The sequence below is a fragment of the Harmonia axyridis genome, chromosome 1 (assembly GCF_914767665.1).
Source record: "Harmonia axyridis chromosome 1, icHarAxyr1.1, whole genome shotgun sequence".
Taxonomy (NCBI): Eukaryota; Metazoa; Arthropoda; class Insecta; order Coleoptera; family Coccinellidae; genus Harmonia; species Harmonia axyridis.
The window spans coordinates 69,871,070-69,893,141 of record NC_059501.1 but is presented as its reverse complement, the minus strand read 5'-3'; the positions used below and the strand labels follow the sequence as shown (position 1 = coordinate 69,893,141).

At 33.0% G+C, this 22,072-nt stretch overlaps 1 protein-coding gene across 1 annotated transcript in view; it reads right to left on the bottom strand.

Annotated features, from left to right (window-relative positions):
* Positions 1-2,076: 2,076 nt before the first annotated feature.
* The window catches only part of LOC123673878, a 40,378-nt gene continuing 20,382 nt past the window's right edge, over positions 2,077-22,072 (bottom strand). The window contains exons 7-10 of the mRNA XM_045608614.1: positions 14,049-14,587; positions 5,853-6,419; positions 2,570-2,821; positions 2,077-2,395 (exon numbers count right to left, since the gene is read on the bottom strand). Coding sequence (XP_045464570.1) covers positions 2,205-2,395; positions 2,570-2,821; positions 5,853-6,419; positions 14,049-14,587 — 1,549 coding nt within the window. The 3' untranslated portion in view covers positions 2,077-2,204. The remainder of the gene's footprint in view (positions 2,396-2,569; positions 2,822-5,852; positions 6,420-14,048; positions 14,588-22,072) is intronic.

The following is a 22,072-nucleotide window of genomic DNA, read 5'->3' as shown; positions in this document are numbered from 1 at the left end:
ATATATTTTAAAGTTCCTCGTTTCACATCCAGATCACATTTAACTTTTCATAATCATGTACCAAATACTCAGCATCATTTTTATTGTCCAGTTACGTCAATGTGCAGGAGTTATAATAATCTTCAGAGTGTGGATATATTTTTCTTGTCTTGTCTTATACCAATTTGAGCACTTATTGTTCAGTGCACTTCAGAATTAAATTATGTTTTTGAATATTTTTGAAGTAGGCTCATCATGATTTGTTTCTTTGGATAGTATAATTATTGTATAATTTTATGAGATAGTTCAATTATCATATATACACCTGTAATTGGGCTTTACGACCTGTTGGATGTATTATTTTCAAAATAAAATAAAATAAATAAGAATAAAAACAAAACAATGCCATGAACATCTTCTGAGCAGGGTAGCGTTATACCTCAGGAAATAAATGATAATGGATGGAGCCGAAACAACATCTTCTCGAAGATAGTTCCTGTTTACAAATATTCTAATTTGCGTTTTTTTTCCACTCTTTCAAACGGTACCCAGGACATAGTTTTCCTGAACGCTATAAGTGGGTGCGACTCCACCTCAGCACCCTTTGGTATTGAAATGAAGATTGAGATAGATGTTGGAGTTTTTCATGGACCCCGTGGCAGCTCCAGCTAAAATTGCTGACGTTTGAGAGGAATTCTTGTTGAAACTTGGATGGAACTGTGAATGTGACAACCTGGATGACCTGAGTTACCGCATTTTTACCAATTTCGCGGCAAAGCCAAAATGCCAACTGGCTGGACTAACACCAACCTCAAATTCCGCCGAGTATCGTTTATTTAGGACTTACTAACAAGTCCAGACCTAGGTGGAAAGACAAGGGGACTTCGAAAAGCTGCTATCTGCCTGGGGATAGGAGATTACTAAACAAGGTGGATTTTATACTTACTCTTGTGAGAAGGTCGCCAGTGTTAATTCAGTGATTCATATGTTTATTGGTATGGTTCCCATCACCACGACAATAGGTGCTACCTCAGAACAGCTACTCCACATAGTACGCTGCATGTGCACAACTATGTGCACCACCGATGAATGCCGTTTTTGAAAGCCTGCTCCACAGTATCCAAGCACTGCGTTGACACGCTTGTGAAAACAGCCCTCAGCCTGATGAGGAAAATCTCACCCTTACACCTCTCCTAGATATTTCCATAGACCCCGAAAACATGGATTACAACGACGAGGATGGTGCAACAACCTTCAAGCGCTCCAAATTGTTGGTGGCTCCAACTCACTTTTGTACATAAATTGTATACCTATGCTTGTATTATTGTAAGTACTACCATTATTCTCATTCCAATCATTTTTTCCATTTAATTCTTGGTTATTATTTATTGATTTCAACTAGCTTATCTGATTGTTGAGGTTAAAAATAATTATGGGTTGATAGGAATTTACAGTAAGGTGATAACATGCCACGATAACATTGAAATAACTACACTTCCCAAAAAAAGGCTCTCAGGCAAAGGTAGCTCCCTCTCCCTATGTTTTTTTTTATTACACCTCATATATGTTATCTCCAAGGGTGCAATTTACGGTACTATCTCAATTTTTATATTTTCCACTTCAATCACAATGTAATAGAATTTTAGATAAATTCTATCTTCCTTCTAGATTTCTTAGATATCTACATGTTGACATTAGATTTTAGTTAATTGTGATGAATATTTATTCCTCTTCATCTCATCATTTTACAATCAACTTCAGAAGAATTCAATTCACTAGATTCGGAATTTTTGGAAAAACAAAAGTTCCAGAAATGATAAATAGGTATTATTATGTGAATTTTTGTTTCTAATAAAGAATTCAAGTTCGATCAGACCTCAAGCTGACTACAAATTCCATGTCACTCCACTTATCGAAATGACGGAAGCACAAAAACTAGAGCACCAAAAGAAATCAGGAATATATTCATTGTCTCGAAAATCATAACTCTGTTTACTTTATACCATGGTATCATCTCTTCAAAAATTACTCATTTTTTCATAACTATGTATGTTGTAAGCTAGTGTAATTTTCTGTGGATTAGTAGAATGGAAATTGTAGAAAAATAGTAAACCTTTATTCAAAATTGGCATCGTATCTGTTCAACAGAATACAACATTTTTAAAGATAAATACTTCAACAGATAAAATAAATACTTTATTCACTTCCTCGATAAACAGTTCACTTTAATAATCTTGTGTTAGGGCGTTTCTTGTAAATTTTCTGTGTCTCAGGTGCAACTGTCCTTTTGGAGTCACTGTGATACTTTCTGAATCGAACTTCAGAGGGTAGGGTGTCTTCTCAGTCGTCATAAATTCGAAATTTTTTATGAGGGAAATGAGCCCAACTTTGATTTGTAATTTACCAAATCGTAGACCTGAAATTACGAAAAAAATGTAAACGTTATAATTCCGATTTTTTAATGAAGTTTGTGTAAACTGGGATGTCATTTTACACAAAACTCAAAACATAAAACTGGAATATATCTTGTATTTTGACATAACATATTCCAATTTTATACAATATACAGTATAACGGTTATCTCCCTCACCTATACATATCCTTGGTCCATTACCAAAAGGTAAGAATGCCAGATCTGATCTTTCATTTTTGTTTTCTGGTAAAAATCTGTCAGGATCGAACTTTTCTGGGTCCGGATAGTATTCTGGATCATTATGTATACCAAATGTTGGAATCAAAACTCGAGTACCTTTCTCCAAAACTATATTCGTACCGGGGAGTGTGTATCTTTCGTTACATTTACGATACAAACTAGAGAGTGGGGGATATTTCCTCAATACCTCTGAAATAAGAAAAGATGAATTATCACCAGTTAATCGTTGAATTTTTTCGAACATTAAATTGATAAAGAAATGAATATACAGGGTGTTCTGATTTGTTTCCGACAAACTGAAATGGGTGAAAGATCACATCATTTTAAGCAAAAAAGTTCATATGAACATGGGTCCGGAAATGTTTCGTTTCCGAGATACAGGGTGTTGAAGTTGAAAAACTAATTCACGTTTTCTTTAATATGTTTTGACTGCTTCGAAATCCTTTCATGAAACTATTCCTATTCAAATATTTAATTTAAATTTATTTTGAAAATTTCTAATGCGAAATGCATGCGGATTTTCTATTGCCCACTAATAAGTAGAAGTGGTATGCTATGTAATTGTTGTTTTTAAGTGTTCTGAATATTCTGTTTCCTGAAATATTGAGTTGTTGGGATGCTTTACGAATACTGATTTTTTTATTTTCTTCGAAGGTCTGTAAAATCCTATTTCTCTGTAGATGATTTCTTATTTGTATGCTTCGTTCGGGCTTTTGGTAACCAATACCATTTTTCTGTATTTGTTGATAAGCTATCAACTTAGTTAATTCTAATTGATGACATCTGAACCTAACACACTTTAAATCTGTCATTGTGTATAGCCATTTTAAATCTATTGTGATTGCCATGGAAAACCAGAATAATCATGTCAGATTTAGATGTCATTAATTATAATTATAGTTAACTAAGTTAATAGCTTATCAACAAATACAGGAAAATGGTTTTGGTTACCAAAGGCCCGAGCGAAGCATACAAAGAAAAAATCATCTGAAGAGAAATAGGATTTTACAGACCTTCGAAGAAAATAAAAAACTCAGTATTCGTAAAGCATCCCAACAACTCAATATTTCAGGAAACAGAATATTCAGAACACATAAAACCAACAATTACATAGCATACCACTTCTACTTATTAGTGGGCAATAGAAAATCCTCATGCATTTCGCCTTAGAAATTTTCAAAATGAATTTAAATTAAATATTTGAATAGAAATAGTTCCATGAAAGGATTTCGAAGCAGTCAAAACAAGTTAGAGAAAACGCGAATTATTTTTTCAACTTTAACACCCTATATCTCGGAAACGAAGCATTTCCGGACCCATGTTCATAGGAACTTTTTTGCTTAAAATGATTTGATCTATCACCCATTTCAGTGTGTCGGAAACAAATCAGAACACCCTGTATGTTTGAAGTATTCAGTATTCAAAGGTTATAGAATTTTTTACAAGAAATTTCTCATGTAGATTTTTCATTGAGCAAACTTCAGTTTTTAAAACTCTCATCTGATGTTAAATCTGATTGGGTTGAAATGTTAATTATTCCAATAAAATAGCAATTTCATACTTCAAATTTCAAACTGATCACATCATCAGAATCATAAGAAATTCTGGAAAAGTATTCGGAAAGAAATAACATATTTCCATGAATATCATCATGAATCATATGAAATCGATTGAATTTTATCAATAAAATAATCATTTCAAGCTTCGTGCAGAATTTTGCGTTGATAGTAGGGATTTTTCAAGCCAAGTAGCTTGACATTTTAACCAACTGATTGACTTGATTTTAAATATTTATTGCTTGACTTGATATCAAGATACTTGATATTACTTGAGGTTGATATGCACGCGTCGCACGGCATATATTTCTGCAATCTCGTGTGCGCTTAAGTTAAATAAGGGGATTCCTCGAGCGCCGAGAGACTGAAGCATTCGTTCCTGGATAAATAATTATGAAATCAAACAAAGCCTGGAGGTTTCTCAATATTAAGAAACTCTATTTTTTCATAATTTTTTATTTTGTTATGATTTATAGTGATTTGATTTATGAATCTATTTGAAAAAAGTTGATATTTTTGATTCCTTCATGCGATAAGTTTAAAAAATAAAAATGTTTATGATTCAAGTACTTGATAAATAGATACATGACTTGACTTGAGATTGAAAAACTACTACTTGGAATCAAGTCAAGCTCAAGCCAAGTAGCTGGAAAATCAAGCCAAGCCGTGAATCCTTAGTTGATGGCATTATCAGAACCATTGAAAACCCAAGTCGAATATCAAGTTTATGCCAAATTTTATATTTACTGATAATACTGGAAGTTTCCGTGATAAGAGAAGATTAACTTTGGAATTTCAAATGGGAGTATATTCATTGCAAATTTGGATTTTTCGGCAAAAAAAAACAGTTTTGTAAGAAAAATTTTTCACAATTTGTCACAGATGGTCTCCAATCGAATTAAATTTTCCGTTTGAATGACTATAACGTAACCGTTCAATTAATCATTTACATGAAAATCCTGCTGAACGGTTTTTTTACATTGCAAATTTGGATTTTTCGGCAAAAAAAACAGTTTTGTGAGAAAAATTTTTCGCAATTTGTAACAGATGGCTCTCCAATCGAATTTAAATTTTCCATTTGAATGACTCTAACGTAACCGTTCAATTAATCATTTACATGAAAATCCTGCTGAACGGTTTTTTTTTTCATTACATGTCATCATTTGGAAATGGCCTAAATATTCATTTTTGATTCAAAATGCCGATAAATTAAAAGGGATGTATCAATTGAAGAAAAAAACAAATCGAAATGGATATCTTTCATAAGAAATCAAGTAGAAATCTCCGACAAGCCTTGTATCTCTATGCACAGTTCGTTCAGGCGGAAAATTCAAATTCTATAACAAAGTCATCTGTGACGAATCGTGAAACTTTTTTTCACAAAACTTTGATATTTTTTACCAAATAATACTTATATTCATTATAATTACAAAGTTGACCCTCTTCCCCCCACAAGGGTGAAAGAAATAAAAGAGGTTATAGTTTAATTGGTTTTTCCCCTCAAGTCCATCAATCTTTTATTCGAAACATTTTTCCGTAAGTTGGTTCCTTTTCGAGATTTTTAACTGATTCAACTTCAAAAAATCACCAGGTATATGAAAACCAGATACTATACCATTCTTTTCAGAGAGGCGACATTGAAACAATAATATAAAATAACTTACCACAAAGAACTTGATCCAAATATTTCATTTCTTCAACTGCATCATAATTGAGGACACCTCCATGCTTATCCAAAACCTGGAAAATTTCTTCCCGAACTCTATCTTGAATGTCCATATGTCTTGCAAGTTCATAAAGGGCGAAAGTCATAGTATTAGAGGAACTCTCGTAACCAGCCTCGAAAAAGATGAAGGCCTGGGCAGCAATCTCCTCCACTGTTATGGAGGTATCTTCCACGGTCTTGTTACCGGTATCCATCAATTTGCTGTTCTTAAGTTGTATAAGAAGGTGCATGAAGTCCCTTCTGAAGACGTTGTTCTTCTCCCTGTAATTCACTGTGTCCTTTATCACGTCCATGAAGAATTCGCTAGACTTCGGGTCGAGGGTTTTCACGTTCAGAGACTGAAATAGCTCAGGAAATGCATAGAGCGCACCTTGTTTCACGGCAGCCAAAATGTCTGTGCGAAACACGGCCTGAGCTCTTTCCCTAAACTCACATTTGGGATTCTCCAAACTGTTGCATTTCACTCCAAAAGCTACGCTGCCGATAATGTCTGTTGTGAACCTGGCTGGAAAAAAAATTAAATTGTTCAGCGCGAATATTTTTACTCAATAATAAGATGGGATCTAAATGAGGTGAAATTCTAGTGGTGAAGATTATTTATCATATGACTTCTACAGTGTAATCAAAAGAGGTCAAGATGGGGTGGAAGGTTCACCTCGCTTGGGCCAGGCTTCAATAATTTCAATTATATTTTCTAAAGTAAAACAAGATATGTATTCAAATCTAAAGAGATATGGTCGTTAAATTTTATTCATCCCAAGAATCACTTCATGATTACAATTTCACTGGATTGCCATTTGATAATATAGGGTGCTGCTTAATGCAGGCCTGGAGTCACCACCACTTCAAGATCCTTTCTACCACCCCCCTTGGGTTAATCAAAGGTCTTCATTTCTTGGTCCGCTCTAATCCCTTTGAAGTTATTATGAATACTATAGGCACTATAACATTTCCAAAAATCCTCGTAGTAGGTTGAAGAGATGATGTACTGATTTGCTTTTCTTACAGGATCTTCTGAAATCTCTTGCCCATCTTTTTTAGTCATTGTACTGCCAATTCAGTTTGGCTTGAGGAGTTTTGCTCTTTAGCTATCTTTTTTTTTTTCTGCTATGTAGACCAAATAGCTATTGGGAGTGAGGTTTTTCAACTGTAGACAACCTCATATTTCCATATTAATAACTTTCAAAATGTTTCGTTAAATCAAAGAGACTGAGATGCTTTTTGAATCTGCAGATTCATTCCCAGATGTATATCTCTGGGGCGTATGTCCATCATTCTACTGCTCTGCAGAGCGATCATTCTCAACTTGAAGCGTTAAAAATTATACAGGATAAACAACTGCTGAAGATCACCACAATGATTTATCAATTTTGTCCTTAGAATCAGAAAAAAATCTTAGAGTTGGATTCATTGCATTCATCACGATCAATTGTCCTCGATATTCAAGTGGAGTGTTAATCTATTTATATATTATTTTTTTTTACTTTGAATGAAGGCATCAACTGCTATGGTCATTAGCCTATATTTATATATTATTATTCAAATTTTTTGTCAATCATTATATTTCGTCATGAAAATTGATGAGTGAGTATTAATCTGTCATGATTTTTCTATGAATATTTGAGAAATGCGGCCGATGATGATTAGTCCACGCATTTTTCATATGGATCTTGATATATCTTTTTTTATCGTTGGAATTTGTTCGGAAAATGAGAGAATAATGCACAATATTATCTGAGTGATAGGCTTAATGAAACAATTGTTGTGCCTTTTAAGAAGTCCAGAATGTTTTTTTTTTTTTTTCTAAAAATTTCGTGTTCTTTCTATGGAGAAATCCAATGAAATTGCAAAAAATTTAACATAAAAGTTTTTGATTGTTTTCACATGAAAAACTATTTCATTTTGTAAAACTTCCTTATCAATTACATTTTGAAAAATTAAGAACTGCAGAATATTGAATAGATACCTCATTTTTTCAAGAAATAATTTTTTTTCCTCAAATAATTCCATCTTCGAAAGTACTCAACCAAATTCGATTACTATAAAACCTTAAGATTGTTTATCAAAATCAAAAATCACAAAAGCAAAAATTGAAGAGAAGAATCTAATGAATTCATTATATTAATTGCTTGCAATCTGGTAATCGATTAAAAAACTCCATTATTCGCTTTAGGAGCTATTTGCATGAATTTTAATGAAAAAAAATTGGTATTATACATTCAATAGTAAACCACCATAATCAAACAGATATTGCCAAAAATTTTCAGTATTTTTCTGATATCAATGGAAAATAATAAATATAACACAGAAGCAACGAAAGAACCTGTCTACACAAATAAAACTAAAGAAAACAACCAACAAACTCAATACATAAAAACGGAAAATCATATTTAGAAGATAAAGTGAAATTATTCATGAAGACGTTTCAACTTGTGAATATCATATTGAAGTCGGTTAACTCAAAAATTAATTTGATTCACAAGGTGAACTTGTTCCTCTATATTAACCTAAGGAACCCATGATCAAAATAATGAACCATATAAGAAATTAATGAACCATATAAGTTAATTAAAATAAAATGATAAAGATAATGTTGATGCTAAATGTCAACAAACCCAACAAAAGTTCCACAAATTTCTCTTCAACTCTTTCTATTTATTAATTCCTATTATCACAAAATCACACGTAAAAATGTCAGTAATTCTTCATAACATTCCTTCTAATTGATACTTGATTAACTTAATTGACCAGTTATCATGTATGTTACATGAAAATAACACTGTTGATCGATATGCATCATAGATTCTCATAATAAATACAGTTTCGGTACATATCGACAAAACTGAAATTAGGGATTCCTTCCAAGGAAAATTAAAAAAAAATAAAAATCAACAATTCCTCAAGAATTTATCAAGTATGAGAATATTTTAGCTCTATAAATGTATCTCAAAGGTGGAAGAAGGGGAAGGAAGGTATTAGTTATGAAACTTCATGGAATCAGAATTCCAATAATAAACTTTTGGAATAATTTGTCTAACCTATAACCTCCCCTGAAATTTACAGAGAATAGAGTATAAAATATGTAGAATCCAAAGTGAAATCGAACTTAGAGAACTGCAAGTTAAATCTTTCTCTCATATTACAAGTCATCTCAACCCGTATGGATGAGAAATTACGCTATGGGATTTTAACCTGGTGTAAATAATTTAGAAATTGAACAAAAAGTTCATAGCTCCGAAACTCTTAATGCTGGGACTTGACGGAATTTTTTTTTTTATTTTAAGTAACATTAAAATTTGTTTCTTACATTTTCAATCTATGAAATTCGTGGATCAGTACCTCGATCTAGGAGAACCATCGTTACAGAAACTTATTTCCCAACAAATTCTTGCAAATAGCTCTTATAATTCAAGAGAAAAGAGAATCGATGTGGAAAATTTTTCCAGTTAATTGTGAATATTGCAGTAGCAAGACTTCTTCATCAGAGCCAATTTTCTTTCCCTGGGGCATTCTGCAAAAGCCAGTGTTCACTTGGGGCCAATTTGTTCAATTTGACCATGGTTTTCATCGATTTGTGACCAGAGAAGAATGGTAATACAGGATTTTTTCTTTGACATTTTTTCCTCAATTTTCGCACTCAGTCGATCCAATATACAATAATATTATGTGATATTCGATTGATTCACTTTTGTCTAGATCAACAATCAACAATATACCATGCATGTCTTAAAGTATGAATGACATTACCTAGCCAGATGATATTTGAGCTTTTGTTGGACAACTCAACTAACGCTCAACTCTCTTTGACACAGAAAAAAATCCAGGTTTAATCACATATCGACGCAAAAAAAATATTTATTCTGCTCAAATTTCTCCAAAAAGAATACGGTAATGACGCGGCAACAAATTCGTTCAGAAATTTCTCGGGGACGCAAAAGAGTGAATACACTGCCTTCTTATATCTTCAAGTCACTCAACTTCAATTTACGATCGCTCGAAACCATTTCGTAGACTTTTTGATGTTTTCTGAAACGTTTACCATCGTCGGTAGTTCTCCGACCATGTTCAAATTCTTCATACAACTTTTTAACCGTTTTCGATGTACCTGAGTTTGAATAACACTTATCAAACCATTTATTCGCTTGGTCAGTATATTGTGCCATCAAAAAAGAGTCTTTTATCAATGCAAGAACCTTCAATATCTCGATCCAGACTCAACTTTATGTAATATCTTTTGAAGCTTGTTGCTAACGATATATGTACATGGTACATTATAGAATTGATACCATGAACTGCTACAATGATACTTCAACTTTTGTACGCTTTGTCCAATCCTCCATAATTCTGGGTTTATGAAATTCCGAAAATTTCCTTTCGAAGATTTGATCCTTGGGTCAAAATGCCGTGTGATATTCATTAAAATTAAGTCCTTACCTTAGTGAAATCACTAGATATAAATAAGTTAAATAAATAATCAATGTATTACTCAACGAGTAAATAGATCTAATCAACTCACCGCCTTCTTTATTTTTAGGTAAACTGGAATTCCCAGAGACCCTTTATTGTTGGAATTCCTTTAGTCCTCAGTTGAATTATGCACCTATACTAATATTTATATAGAAAATATTTCAGACACAAATTCACTGTGTCAGTGATGTAATCGTAATATCTATAATAAATATATAGAAATCAGAATAACCATATTTAATATCAGTCAAAATGGATTTCCATCGAGTGAAGATCGATTCAATTGAATATAAAGTTATGAAAAATCATCCAGAGATATGGAAAAAAAATTGCGGAGCATAGGATTCGAAATGTGTAAGAGAAATACATGAGACTGTCAGTCGACAAACATAAAATTTAATATACTCAGCCAATGGGTATGATATATGGTACGTTTTTCGCTCCTGTAACTCTATGATATCACGGTATATTCGAAAGAAATTGAAATCCGTGAACCATAAATCCCGAAGGGCTGAAATTCTCCATAATCCAACCTGAATATCTACCTATTTCATCAATGTTGGACTAATGGATCTGGATCATGAACAATTTAGTATAGCAGATAGAGCTAGAAGCCACTAAGATGTATAATTTGAATGGTTCATTGGATTTCGACAATATTCAACAAAACTTTACTGAAATAGAGAAAATATCGTCTAATGCTCGTTGCAGAAGGCAATTCTAACACTCATGCGTTTCGCATTCGTGTTGGAATAGGAGCTTATTCTGCAAATTTTTTTAGAATACAGGTATACTAGTCTTGTGTATATAAATGATCATTCTACACATTACAATTTCAAAAATAATCTACATTCTACGATGGAAATTATAACGCTAAAATCAACTGAGAATTTTCACTGCGACTCAAAAACATAACGTTATCTCCTAAACAAAGGTAATATGTAAATAAAAAATAATACAAACCTAATATATCGAATGTTCTGATGATCCGTATTTTGATACTTTCTGAAATTCAGAACACAGGAATATGAACTAAATAACCTATTCCCAAAAGCAACAATAATAACCAAATTCTTTGTCCCCCCAAATCGATTGACCACAAAATTCGAATTCAAAATTTTTATTTTCTCCTCATTCGTACACATCTTGAAATTCGTATGGAACTCTTCGGTTCTCAAATGTTATTGACTTGATTCTACCACACTGAAATGGCAACTGAGACTGGTAAAGTCAATTGCCAGGACTGAACGTACATCAAGCTCAATGCTTCATCGAAAGGAGGGAACAATAATAGTTGAATTCATGATTATGTATCGATTATGATGTGTTACACAGGATGTTTTATGAAGATATGTCAAAAATTGAGGACATGATTCCCTTATTGAATCTGGGGTTTTCTGTTCCTATAATTTTTTTCTTGGTGTTTTTCTCAAGCAGATAATTTATGATGACCATATCACTTCTATAGAAATTATACTCTAACAAATAAATGAAAACCAAATTTCAGCAGACAATTCCTTTACTGAAAATGCGTATAAATGAAATGTCCTATAAAAAAAATCAATACACCACCTTTTCTGAGTTACATCGCTATAAAATACAGATAATTGTTACTTATTTCGAAATAATGTAACTTTGAAATGTGGGATATTTTGGAAAGAATTTGTTAGAACAACAAATTCCTGAATTTTAGAATTTCACCAAACACCCCATATTTCAAACTGGTCTACTGGCGGATCCATATATTCCTCAAAACCATTGTAGGTCCTATGTTTCGCTTATTTTTTTTCCGTAACTCTAAATCTTATTGCTCATTTTAAATAAAGCATTAGTGAATTTCTTTTTTTTTTGGAGTTTTCAATAATTTTCAAGTTGAGTTCATGATTTTTGTCGAAAAAAGTTGAAAATTTGTTTCAATGATATATTAATTGCAATTTTAAACGATATGAGTTTGAATCCATCGATCTTCACTTTGCATATTTTTAGAGTCCCGTGTACTTCCAAATTTCTTACATTCAAAATTTCGGGTAAGATTTTTGATTTACGATATATGCGTGTTTTCAATACACAGGGTGGCCCAACGAAAATTTGATCCTCTCGGAACTCAAAAACAAAAATTTTCGAAAATTTTATTAAACAGATCATCTTCTGTTTTGAGGGGGGTGAATTTCCACCCTTATGAAGGTGGCCTCAAAGCCCAACATTTTCTGATAGGGAAGAGAGGTCTTGTGTAAGTTTGAAAGTAATTTAAGTTCTGTGCACAACCCGGTTAAAATTTTTCAAAATCTGTTCAATGTAGTATTGAACTTATCGTCAAAAGGTGATGTTGAACAGCCCAAACTCAAGAAGTTTTCAGTTTTCAAGGATACAAATATAATTTTCAAGTCTTATGACGCCATTGTTCTGAAAAAACCACCCAATGGTGGCAACAGCCCTCAATTTCTTTTAATAGAGTTGGCGGATATGTTCTTCCAAAAGATTTGTCTGTTCTCTAGACATCCTAGTCGTCATAGGAATTCTTTTTCCCTAATGCAGAAATTTACAATTATTTTTGGATTCTTCAAACCTCTTAGGTTCTTTAGTTTGGGCGGCTCAACGGTCTGTTCAACATCACATTTTGACGGTCAGTTCAATTAGTTCGTGAATAATGAACCGATTTTGAAAAATTTCAACTGGGTGGTGTACACAACCAACGCTCGACATCTCTTCCCTATTCCAAAAATGTTAGGGATTGATGCCATTGATGGCAATTTGTCCCCTTCAAAACAGAAATTGACCTCAATTTCTAAAAAAAAACTTCGAAAATTCTTCATTTCTAGGGGGGAGCATCAAATTTTTGCTGGGTCACCCTGTATAAACATCACCAATGGATTATTTAAGCGATTTTGAGAACAAATTTCAATACAACATAACGTACATATAAATTTCCTGAAGTGCAGAAGTATAAAGATTGATATATTTGAACAAACGTTCGAAGATGGAAAAATTATTGACGTAAATATTATGTGCAAGATGTATTTTATTGATATAATTGTAATAAATACAATATTGTTTTTTTTGGTAACCTACACTCACTATATTCTATTCTGTGCAGTGACTTTATGAATTCGTTAGGTTTGAAAAAAAAGTTATGAAATATGTGCTGAAAATTGGATCCCATTTTGAAATTTTGACCTGTGCAAACTTTAATAAATAATAAAAAATAAAAAGCATCATCAAAAAACGCCCCAACTCACCATCCTATACAATGAAGCAAAATATATCACAAAGAAAATGAGAGAAATAATAATCTCAATTAATTTTCTAATGTTTGTTTCACCAACTGTGACAAAAATTTTATCTATTCATCTACTGGATTGTAAATATTTTTTCACTTTCTCTCTCAACTTATTTCCTTTCAGGAGTATTCTGAATGTATCCCTTAAATTGCATAAACTGTCCACTGGTGAAGATTATCTACTAAAAGTTTAATAACTATATAGAGCGACGTAATTCCCGATGGAATTTCTGTGAAACCTTTATTTTGTTTAACTTAGAAAAACTCGGTATTTCTCACAATCGCTTGACTAACGAATAACCGCTCAGAAAAAAACGTTAAGGAAATCCATTGAATTATCTGATGGTTTGATTTCTATAGGAAAACATATCTAGTGAACTGAGTACTCACCCATTACATCCCTGACATCAAAATCAGTGCCAATATTTTCAGTCATGACTCTCTGAAGATCACAAGTGCAATCTTGCATAGTATCAAACATCATCCTCAGCTTTCCCGATGTGAATGTGGGAGTCAACTTCTTCCTCAAAGATCTCCATCTCTCACCTCCCAAACTGAACAAATGAGCACTTAGAGGGTCGGCTTTCTCGTTTACGTACAGCCCACGATCAGTAAAGTGCTGATGGTCGATTTGCAAAATATGCTTGATTATTTTCAGATCAATAGGGATATAGATGGGAAGGTGATAGAAGTATGTTCCCCCGTGTAAGAAATTCTGTTGCTTGAAATTGTTATACAGATACAAATCTCTATCTGCGTAAGCGTTCTGCTGCAGTATGCCCATCTTAAAGAGTTTTAAGAATAGTTGGAGGGATGGTGTTGGAATGTTTTTCCTGCTCCAGTGGGTGAATTTGTATCTCAACCAAGTGCAGAAGAGGACTACACATGTTGCGATGAGTGCCAGCGAGAGTGGGTCGGCCATTTTTACTCTGGAAAGAAAATTAATATCAGCTCAGCTGAAGTTTATTACTATAAGAAAATATATATTGTTGTTCACATCTTCGAAAATGAGATACACTGGCCAGCAGAAAAAATGGGTTACTTGATCATTACTGTTCATATGTATACCTTTCTCAGTTAATTTTGAGGAGAATTATGAAATTTCTGAAATGGTAGGAAAAAAAGGATTGCCCAAAGAAAAATGGAAAAATGAAATTTCATATTGGGTTTGTATAAAAATGGCTTTTTCGGAAAATAAAAAATTTCGAAATTGAAGAAATTATCGTAACTGTTAAAATTTCAGTCAGTATGACTCTAATTACAGCTCCCGAACGTCTTCTCATGCTCGTGATGAGCCTTCGAATATTCTCTTGTGAAATATAATTCCATTCCTGACGAAGGGCGTCACGGAGCTCTTGTAAATTATTGAGCGATAGAACCATAGTTCTGACTGGCCTTCACAGTTGGTCTCATAGATGTTCGATGGAATTCAAATCAAAACTTCGTGCTGGACAGTTGAACCTTGAATTTCCAACCTCATTCCAAGTACGCTGTCACTAAGTATTCGAGCAATATATGGGTGTGCATCGTCAGGCATAAAAATTCCCTGCTCTCCCAGAAATTATGTACATCATGGTACGTAAGAATTTCTTCTATGTACCTTGCAGTTGTTAAAGATCCATTCAAAGAAGCAACTCTGTGCGGCCCCCTAAAGACAAACCTCCCCAGACCATAACAGATCCTCCACCAAATGGAACTCGCTCTTCTCGCGTCTAAGACCATCAGCTCCCCGAATGCTGAATCTAGATTCATCAGAAAAAATACCTGGACCCACTGAGCATCTAACCAGATTAAGTGATGTCATGCTAATTGAAGACGAACAATTTTATGCTTTCTGAGGTCTCTGTATGGTCGTAAATTCAATTCTTAGAGATATCATCTCAAGGTCCATTCCTTCACGTTTACCTGACATACCTCCATCAATTGATTTCGAACTTCAGCAGCTGTAAGATGGTGATTAAGAGGACTTGTGAAAATCATTAATCTGTCACCCTCAAAGATGTGCATCGTCTTCTTCCAGATCCAGGTCTTCTGGTCAGCTTGCCTGCCTCCTGATGCCTTGTCAATATGATTTGGACTGTAGATAGGCTTGTATTCATTCTTCTAGCAACAGATCTCTGGCTCAGTCCATTTTCATTAAGTGCCACACTTCCCGCACAATCTTCATTTGGTAAACTCATTTTATGAAATTGTTTCTTTCAAAGAGTGGAAAACAAACTTTTCAATGACCAGTGTTGAACGCAACTGATAAACTATGAATTTATCGTGAAAAATTCTTCGAAGATGGTTTCTTTGATCAGATTACTTAACCGAAATATCTACATTTCGCGCATATTCAGTTGATTTTGTAATGAAAGATAGATTAAGAACAACATAATATTATATTTAGGGGAACTAAATGCTACAAAATGGCGAAGGCGACGGTTGGTTTGTTCATCTATGGGTTGGTATACTATTAACGACCTTAACTGAGTCAGGAGCCTAGAAGAAACTTCAGAGAAAGAATTGATTTTGAGTGTTTCATTTTATAGATGAGTATTTCCATTAGAATGTTAATGGAAAGCGAGAAATAGTAGGGTAAAATAAGAATAAAAGTATATTGATAATCTTCAATGAAATCCATAAGGAAATGATTTAATTTCACAGTGCAGTGTGGAAAGAAGAGATCATTAAAAAGAACCTCAGTACCACAAGGACAAACTATACTGTAAAGAAAAATTCTATATCAAATAATAAATTCAGAAAATTGCAATGTGCTACCACCTCGGTTACCACTATTCTGATTTCATCAACACTCATTCTCTGATAAAATACATATTCAGGTGGTTGCTACATTGGGGTACAAAGGAAAATGAGAGATTTTAATTTTAAGAAAAACAGTCCTATAAACATGCAAATGCTTTGTTTTCGAGATAAAAGGTGTTTCTTGTAGTACTACATTTTTTGTCATGATTATCCCAGTTCATCGAATTTTTAATAATTTTTGCTACAGCATCACAGCTTACTAACTGTGTCTTTATAATAATTTGGATGTTCTTGAGGATAACTAGATAATTGTTTTTTTCTCGAAACTGCTAGTAAATAGTGTATTACCATACCAACGTTTTATCACATTTTTCTCAATTAACAGTGGTCCATCAAAAAACAAAAAGAAGCGGGAACTGTTCCACAAAAAATATCACCCTGTATATTTGTATGCAAAATTAACATATCACGTGATAGGAACTCTGAATTGAAATGTCTGTGCCAAATTTAAATTGAAACTCTTGTGATGGGAAGGTACTATGAAAGCAAAATCTTGAAAAACATCAAACTTCAAGACCCTGTATTTCGGAAAAAAAGTGTTTACGGGTCCATCATTTTGCGACTGTTTTCTTAAAGATTCGAGGAATCTGTCATTTTTGTTTGTACTTCCAATTTACGAACACCCTGTGTACCATTGAACTGGGCTGCCACTAAAATATGTCAGATATCTCTAAACTAAGGAACAAAACTCACCAAAAAAAGAATCAAACACGAAGGCCATTTCGAGGAATTGTGAGTTGAACAATCGAAGGTATTATTTTTCAACTCCTTCCAATCATTCCGAAACGAATAGAGTATTGGTTTTTTCAAAGGTCTTCAAGGACAAAAATAAAAGGAATAAATATTTATTTCTATATAAAATGAAAGTACCAACATTTCACATTATATAGTAAACGCATTCAACTCATAAAACTCAATATCAATACAAACATTTAACAGATTCTTCAGACTTTAAGACAAAAAAATAACCTCAATGAGTTATATACTAATTAATATAGATTCCTAGAATGTCATATAAGAAGTACCGTAAAAAAAATCGACTCTAGACAAGGTGCAAACTAAAAACGGAAATATAAAAAAAACAATTAATTATAGCATAAATATGAGACAAAGAATTTTTCAATTCACTTATTTTTTTTTTTTGACAAATTTTTATAGGAATGAAGAAGACTCTCATAGTATTTATCATCTCATAATAAGCCAAGCTTAATTCACTTTCATTTACAAACATTAAATTAGTTGCCATCCACGAACATTCAATGAAAACAACTACCAACTCACCAAATCACAAAAAAAAATTAAGATGCTTTCACCCAAGTTTAAATTTCATCAGGTCTACACCAACTTTTCATCGAGCAATAATTGTGCTAATGAATGAAGTAGTAATAATGCTCAACAAACGATAACGATTCAAGTTATATATCAAATATGAAACGTAATTCCCAAGAATCTGTACTCTGATTAATCCCATACTTTTCAATTTTTGGACAATATCATAATAATATGGACTGGAAAATATCAGTGACCTATCAATAGTATTTTATTGCATGCGAGCTAATATTTTACAGTTTACATAGTTCTGTATCACATATTGTGTTGACCAACTTCTAAAATCGAGATTCCATCAGGATGAAAATTTGTATTTGGATGTAGAATGTAAACTGTGAAAAATTTCAGGTTGATCGCAACAGGGCTGACTCTAGACATTTTGGCGCCCGGCAAAATAAAATTTCACCGCCCTGCTCTGCCTAATTTATCTGGCCAATACAGATCGGGTTTTGTTGGACTATTTTACGTTTGTGTTTGGATGACCAAAAACGTAAAAACTATCACGGATTCACAAGAGGCGTAATCAGTTCTCTGTGCAAAAATTATGTGTTGTTTTATTAACGGACTTTGAGCCCCTAAAATTCGGCGCCCCGGCAAACATTCCGGTATGCCGGTCCTGGCGGAGACCCTGGATCGCAATACTACAACCAGAGAATATCGAGGAAAAATAATTACACAATATTATCGTGGGCACTGAACTGAACTGACGAAGTTGAGGTTTTGTGTATTAACAAGAAATAACAATTTCAAGTTCCTAAAAACACTATCAGAAAAATCTCCTAACTACGTCAGTGCTTTTCCCATTTTTTGTTTTTCTGCATATAGTTATGTAATAGTTTAGATTCCTATCATATTTCCATTCTAGAAGCTAAATATAGGAACCCAAGACATTACAAAATAAATATTGGAAATATTCGAGAAATTTATATCAACATGAAACTCTACAAATCAATACGATGGTTAGAGACTAACCTTTAAAAATTAATTGAAACAGTTTCTATCGGAAAGATAGATACTATCAAAGTCAAAGATTTTTTTTCTCGTAAATGATTCATATATTGTATTTCTCTCGACTTAACTATAATGATGTGATAATTTTTGTCAAACTGAAGTAGTTGGTTTGTTTGTTTGAATAAATATCCAACTAAAATTAAGCCTTTCTGTAGGAAAATTATAAAGAGATCTTAATGATAATAATGGCACCTGCACTCTATAAATAATGTAAGATGAAATTTTACTCTAATTGAATTGATAAGATATCGTTCTTCGAAAATAACTAAGCGAAAACAAAATAGTTCTAGGAATATGTGGAAAAAATACCTTCTCGATTAAAGAAAGTTAATTTACAATATTTCGTTGGAAACATCTCTATAAATACCGCATGATATAAAATAGATAAGATTTCAATGTTGCTTTCTTCGCAATGCAAGACAACACAATTTTTTCAACAATTACATCTTTGATAGCCACATTTCTTAGAAACTGGTGAATTCCCGAGCACTTTTGGACACAATAAAAGGACAAAGTATATAACTTCCTCTTCCGATATTTCAAATCTCACACAATTGATAATATTGAAAAGCCTCCATAAAAAATACATTGTATATTGCTCAATTAAAATTTTAATTTTTATTTCGAAGTTGCACAATAAGTCTGACAAGTGAAAACAATCACGATAACGATTTTTGTACACTATACCAGACAAATTCATCTTGTCCAACGCGTGAGCTTTTTTCTCGCTTTTTTTTACTACTGCTATGAAATATCGCCTTCATGTTAAAATTTGCTACCATTCAAAACAAGGTTCTGCATTTTATACGCAAAAACAATTCAGTATTTTACTAAACTATCAAAACCCGTGTGGAAACAAAAGAAATACAGACTTTCCAAAATCGAAAAAGAAATAAAGTATGAGGTGTAGTAAGACGAAATACATTATTTTTGCATGAAACACAAAGGTTTAATTGCAATAGTTACAATGATTCGATTCAGTTTAAATATGCGCCTTTTTGCTTGACGACTTGTTGCCATTATAAAGGTTTCATCATTATGCCTCTCTCATAGAAGCTCTCATCCCTATTGCCAAAAAATTGGGACAATCAATTTTCACAAGCCTAAGGTTGAAGCGAATTTTTCACCAGCAGATTTGTTCGTCATGGACAGGCACAGTTGGTAATCACTTGGTGCCAGATCCGGACTATACGGTGGATGCATATGAATATCCCAACCAATTCACCGGACTTTATTAGGTACTTTTAGGTTATGCGCTAAGTGCTGTCGTTTCTATCAAAATTTGAATCCTTCTCCTAGGACAAAATTCACAGAAGTTATCGACCAATCGGACATTATTGACTCACCCTGTATATCATTATGTAGGATCATTATGTAGGTTCATTGTTTTCTAACTTTTGAATTGTTCGAGGAATGATCTTTAATTATAACCATTTTGAATTGCATCATTCCTTTAAAAACCCTTCATATGTGCAAGAAACTTGTCAAAATCTTCTTCTGAAGTTCAAAAAGACGTCGCACAATAGCATTTGAAAAAAATATGAAATATTCTCACTTGGTTAAGATACACTCGATGGGTCGTTGTGCATATAACACATATCTTGAAAGAAGTCGAGTCAACCATTTGATAAAAATATATTAACCATTTGATCTTAGTTATCCGAAAGCTTATCGGCCAGTTAAACCAATCTGCTACGTGTAAAAAACAATTATTATATTTATCGTTTTCGTCTAATTGAACCTCCTAATTTTATGTTGTTCATTTTTCTACAAGGTAATGACTGTTTTTAATGGAAAACTAGATACTTTGTTCCCTGATTATCTATTCATAACTTTTCCAGCAGATAGATAAGAAGTTACAATGATTCGATTCAGGTTAAATATGCCACTATTTGCTTGACGACTCGTTGCCATTATGAAGGTTTCCTCATTATGCCTCACTCATAGAAGCTCTCATCCCTATTGCCAAAAAATTGGGACAATCAATTTTCACAAGCCTAAGGTTGAAGCGAATTTTTCACCAGCAAATTTGTTCGTCATGGACAGGCACAGTTGGTGCCAGATCCGGACTATACGGTGGATGCATATGAATATCCCAACCAATCCCCCGGACTTTATTAGGTACTTTTAGGTTATGCGCTAAGTGTTGTCGATTCTTTCTTCTCCTAGGCCAAAATTCACAGAAGTTATCGACCAATCGGACATTATTGACTCACCCTGTATATCATTACGTAGGTTCATTGTTTTCTAACTTTTGAATTGTTCGAGGAATGATCTTTAATTATAACCATTTTGAATTGCATCATTCCTTTGCAAAAACCCTTCATATGTGCAAGAAACTTGCCAAAATCTTCTTCTGAAGTTCAAAAAGACGTCGCATAAATAGCATTTGAAAAAAATATGAAATAGTCTCACTTGGTTAAAATACACTCGATGGGTCGTTGCGCATATAACACATATCTTGAAAGAAGTCGAGTCAACCATTTGATAAAAATATATTAACCATTTGATCTTAGTTATCCGAAGGCTTATCGGCCAGTTAAACCAATCTGCTACGTGTAAAAAACAATTATTATATTTATCGTTTTCGTCTAATTGAACCTCCTTATTTTATGTTGTTCATTTTTCTACAAGGTAATGACTGTTTTTAATGGAAAACTAGATACTTTGTTCCCTGATAATCTATTCATAACTTTTCCAGCAGATAGATAAGAAATAATTGTAGAAGGTCTTTTAGAAATTCTGCATTTCTCTAGCGCAATGCATAAAATCAGATATGTTTTATGGAATCGGTTATTTACTTGGTTCCATACTCTCATCCCCCTCCCGAATAGTTATAACAAATGCGGAATAAGACATTGATATTCTTCCACGAGCTCAAAATTCAAAAACGAGCAACGAAATGGCGAGTTTTTTAAAGAACCAGTTTTAGAATGAGTCTTTTTTACGATTATTATATATTATTTTCCTTAATTTATTGAATTTTTATTGAATTAAATGTAATTTTTGCATAATATCGTTTAGTGATTTTCACATTAAAAAATTTTATTGGTTTGCAGAACTGTTTTCTGTATCACAAATTTGACAGATAATAGATAAATCCATGACAGGAGTGAGGAAAGTACCAAGTACCAACATATATTAATGAATAAATTTAATATATCATATTAATAATGGATTCTGTGTGAAACTGCAATATTCCCCCACGATTTTGTCTTTTATCATATATGGCAGAATAAACGGATTTGCCATAGAATTAGGGAAATTTT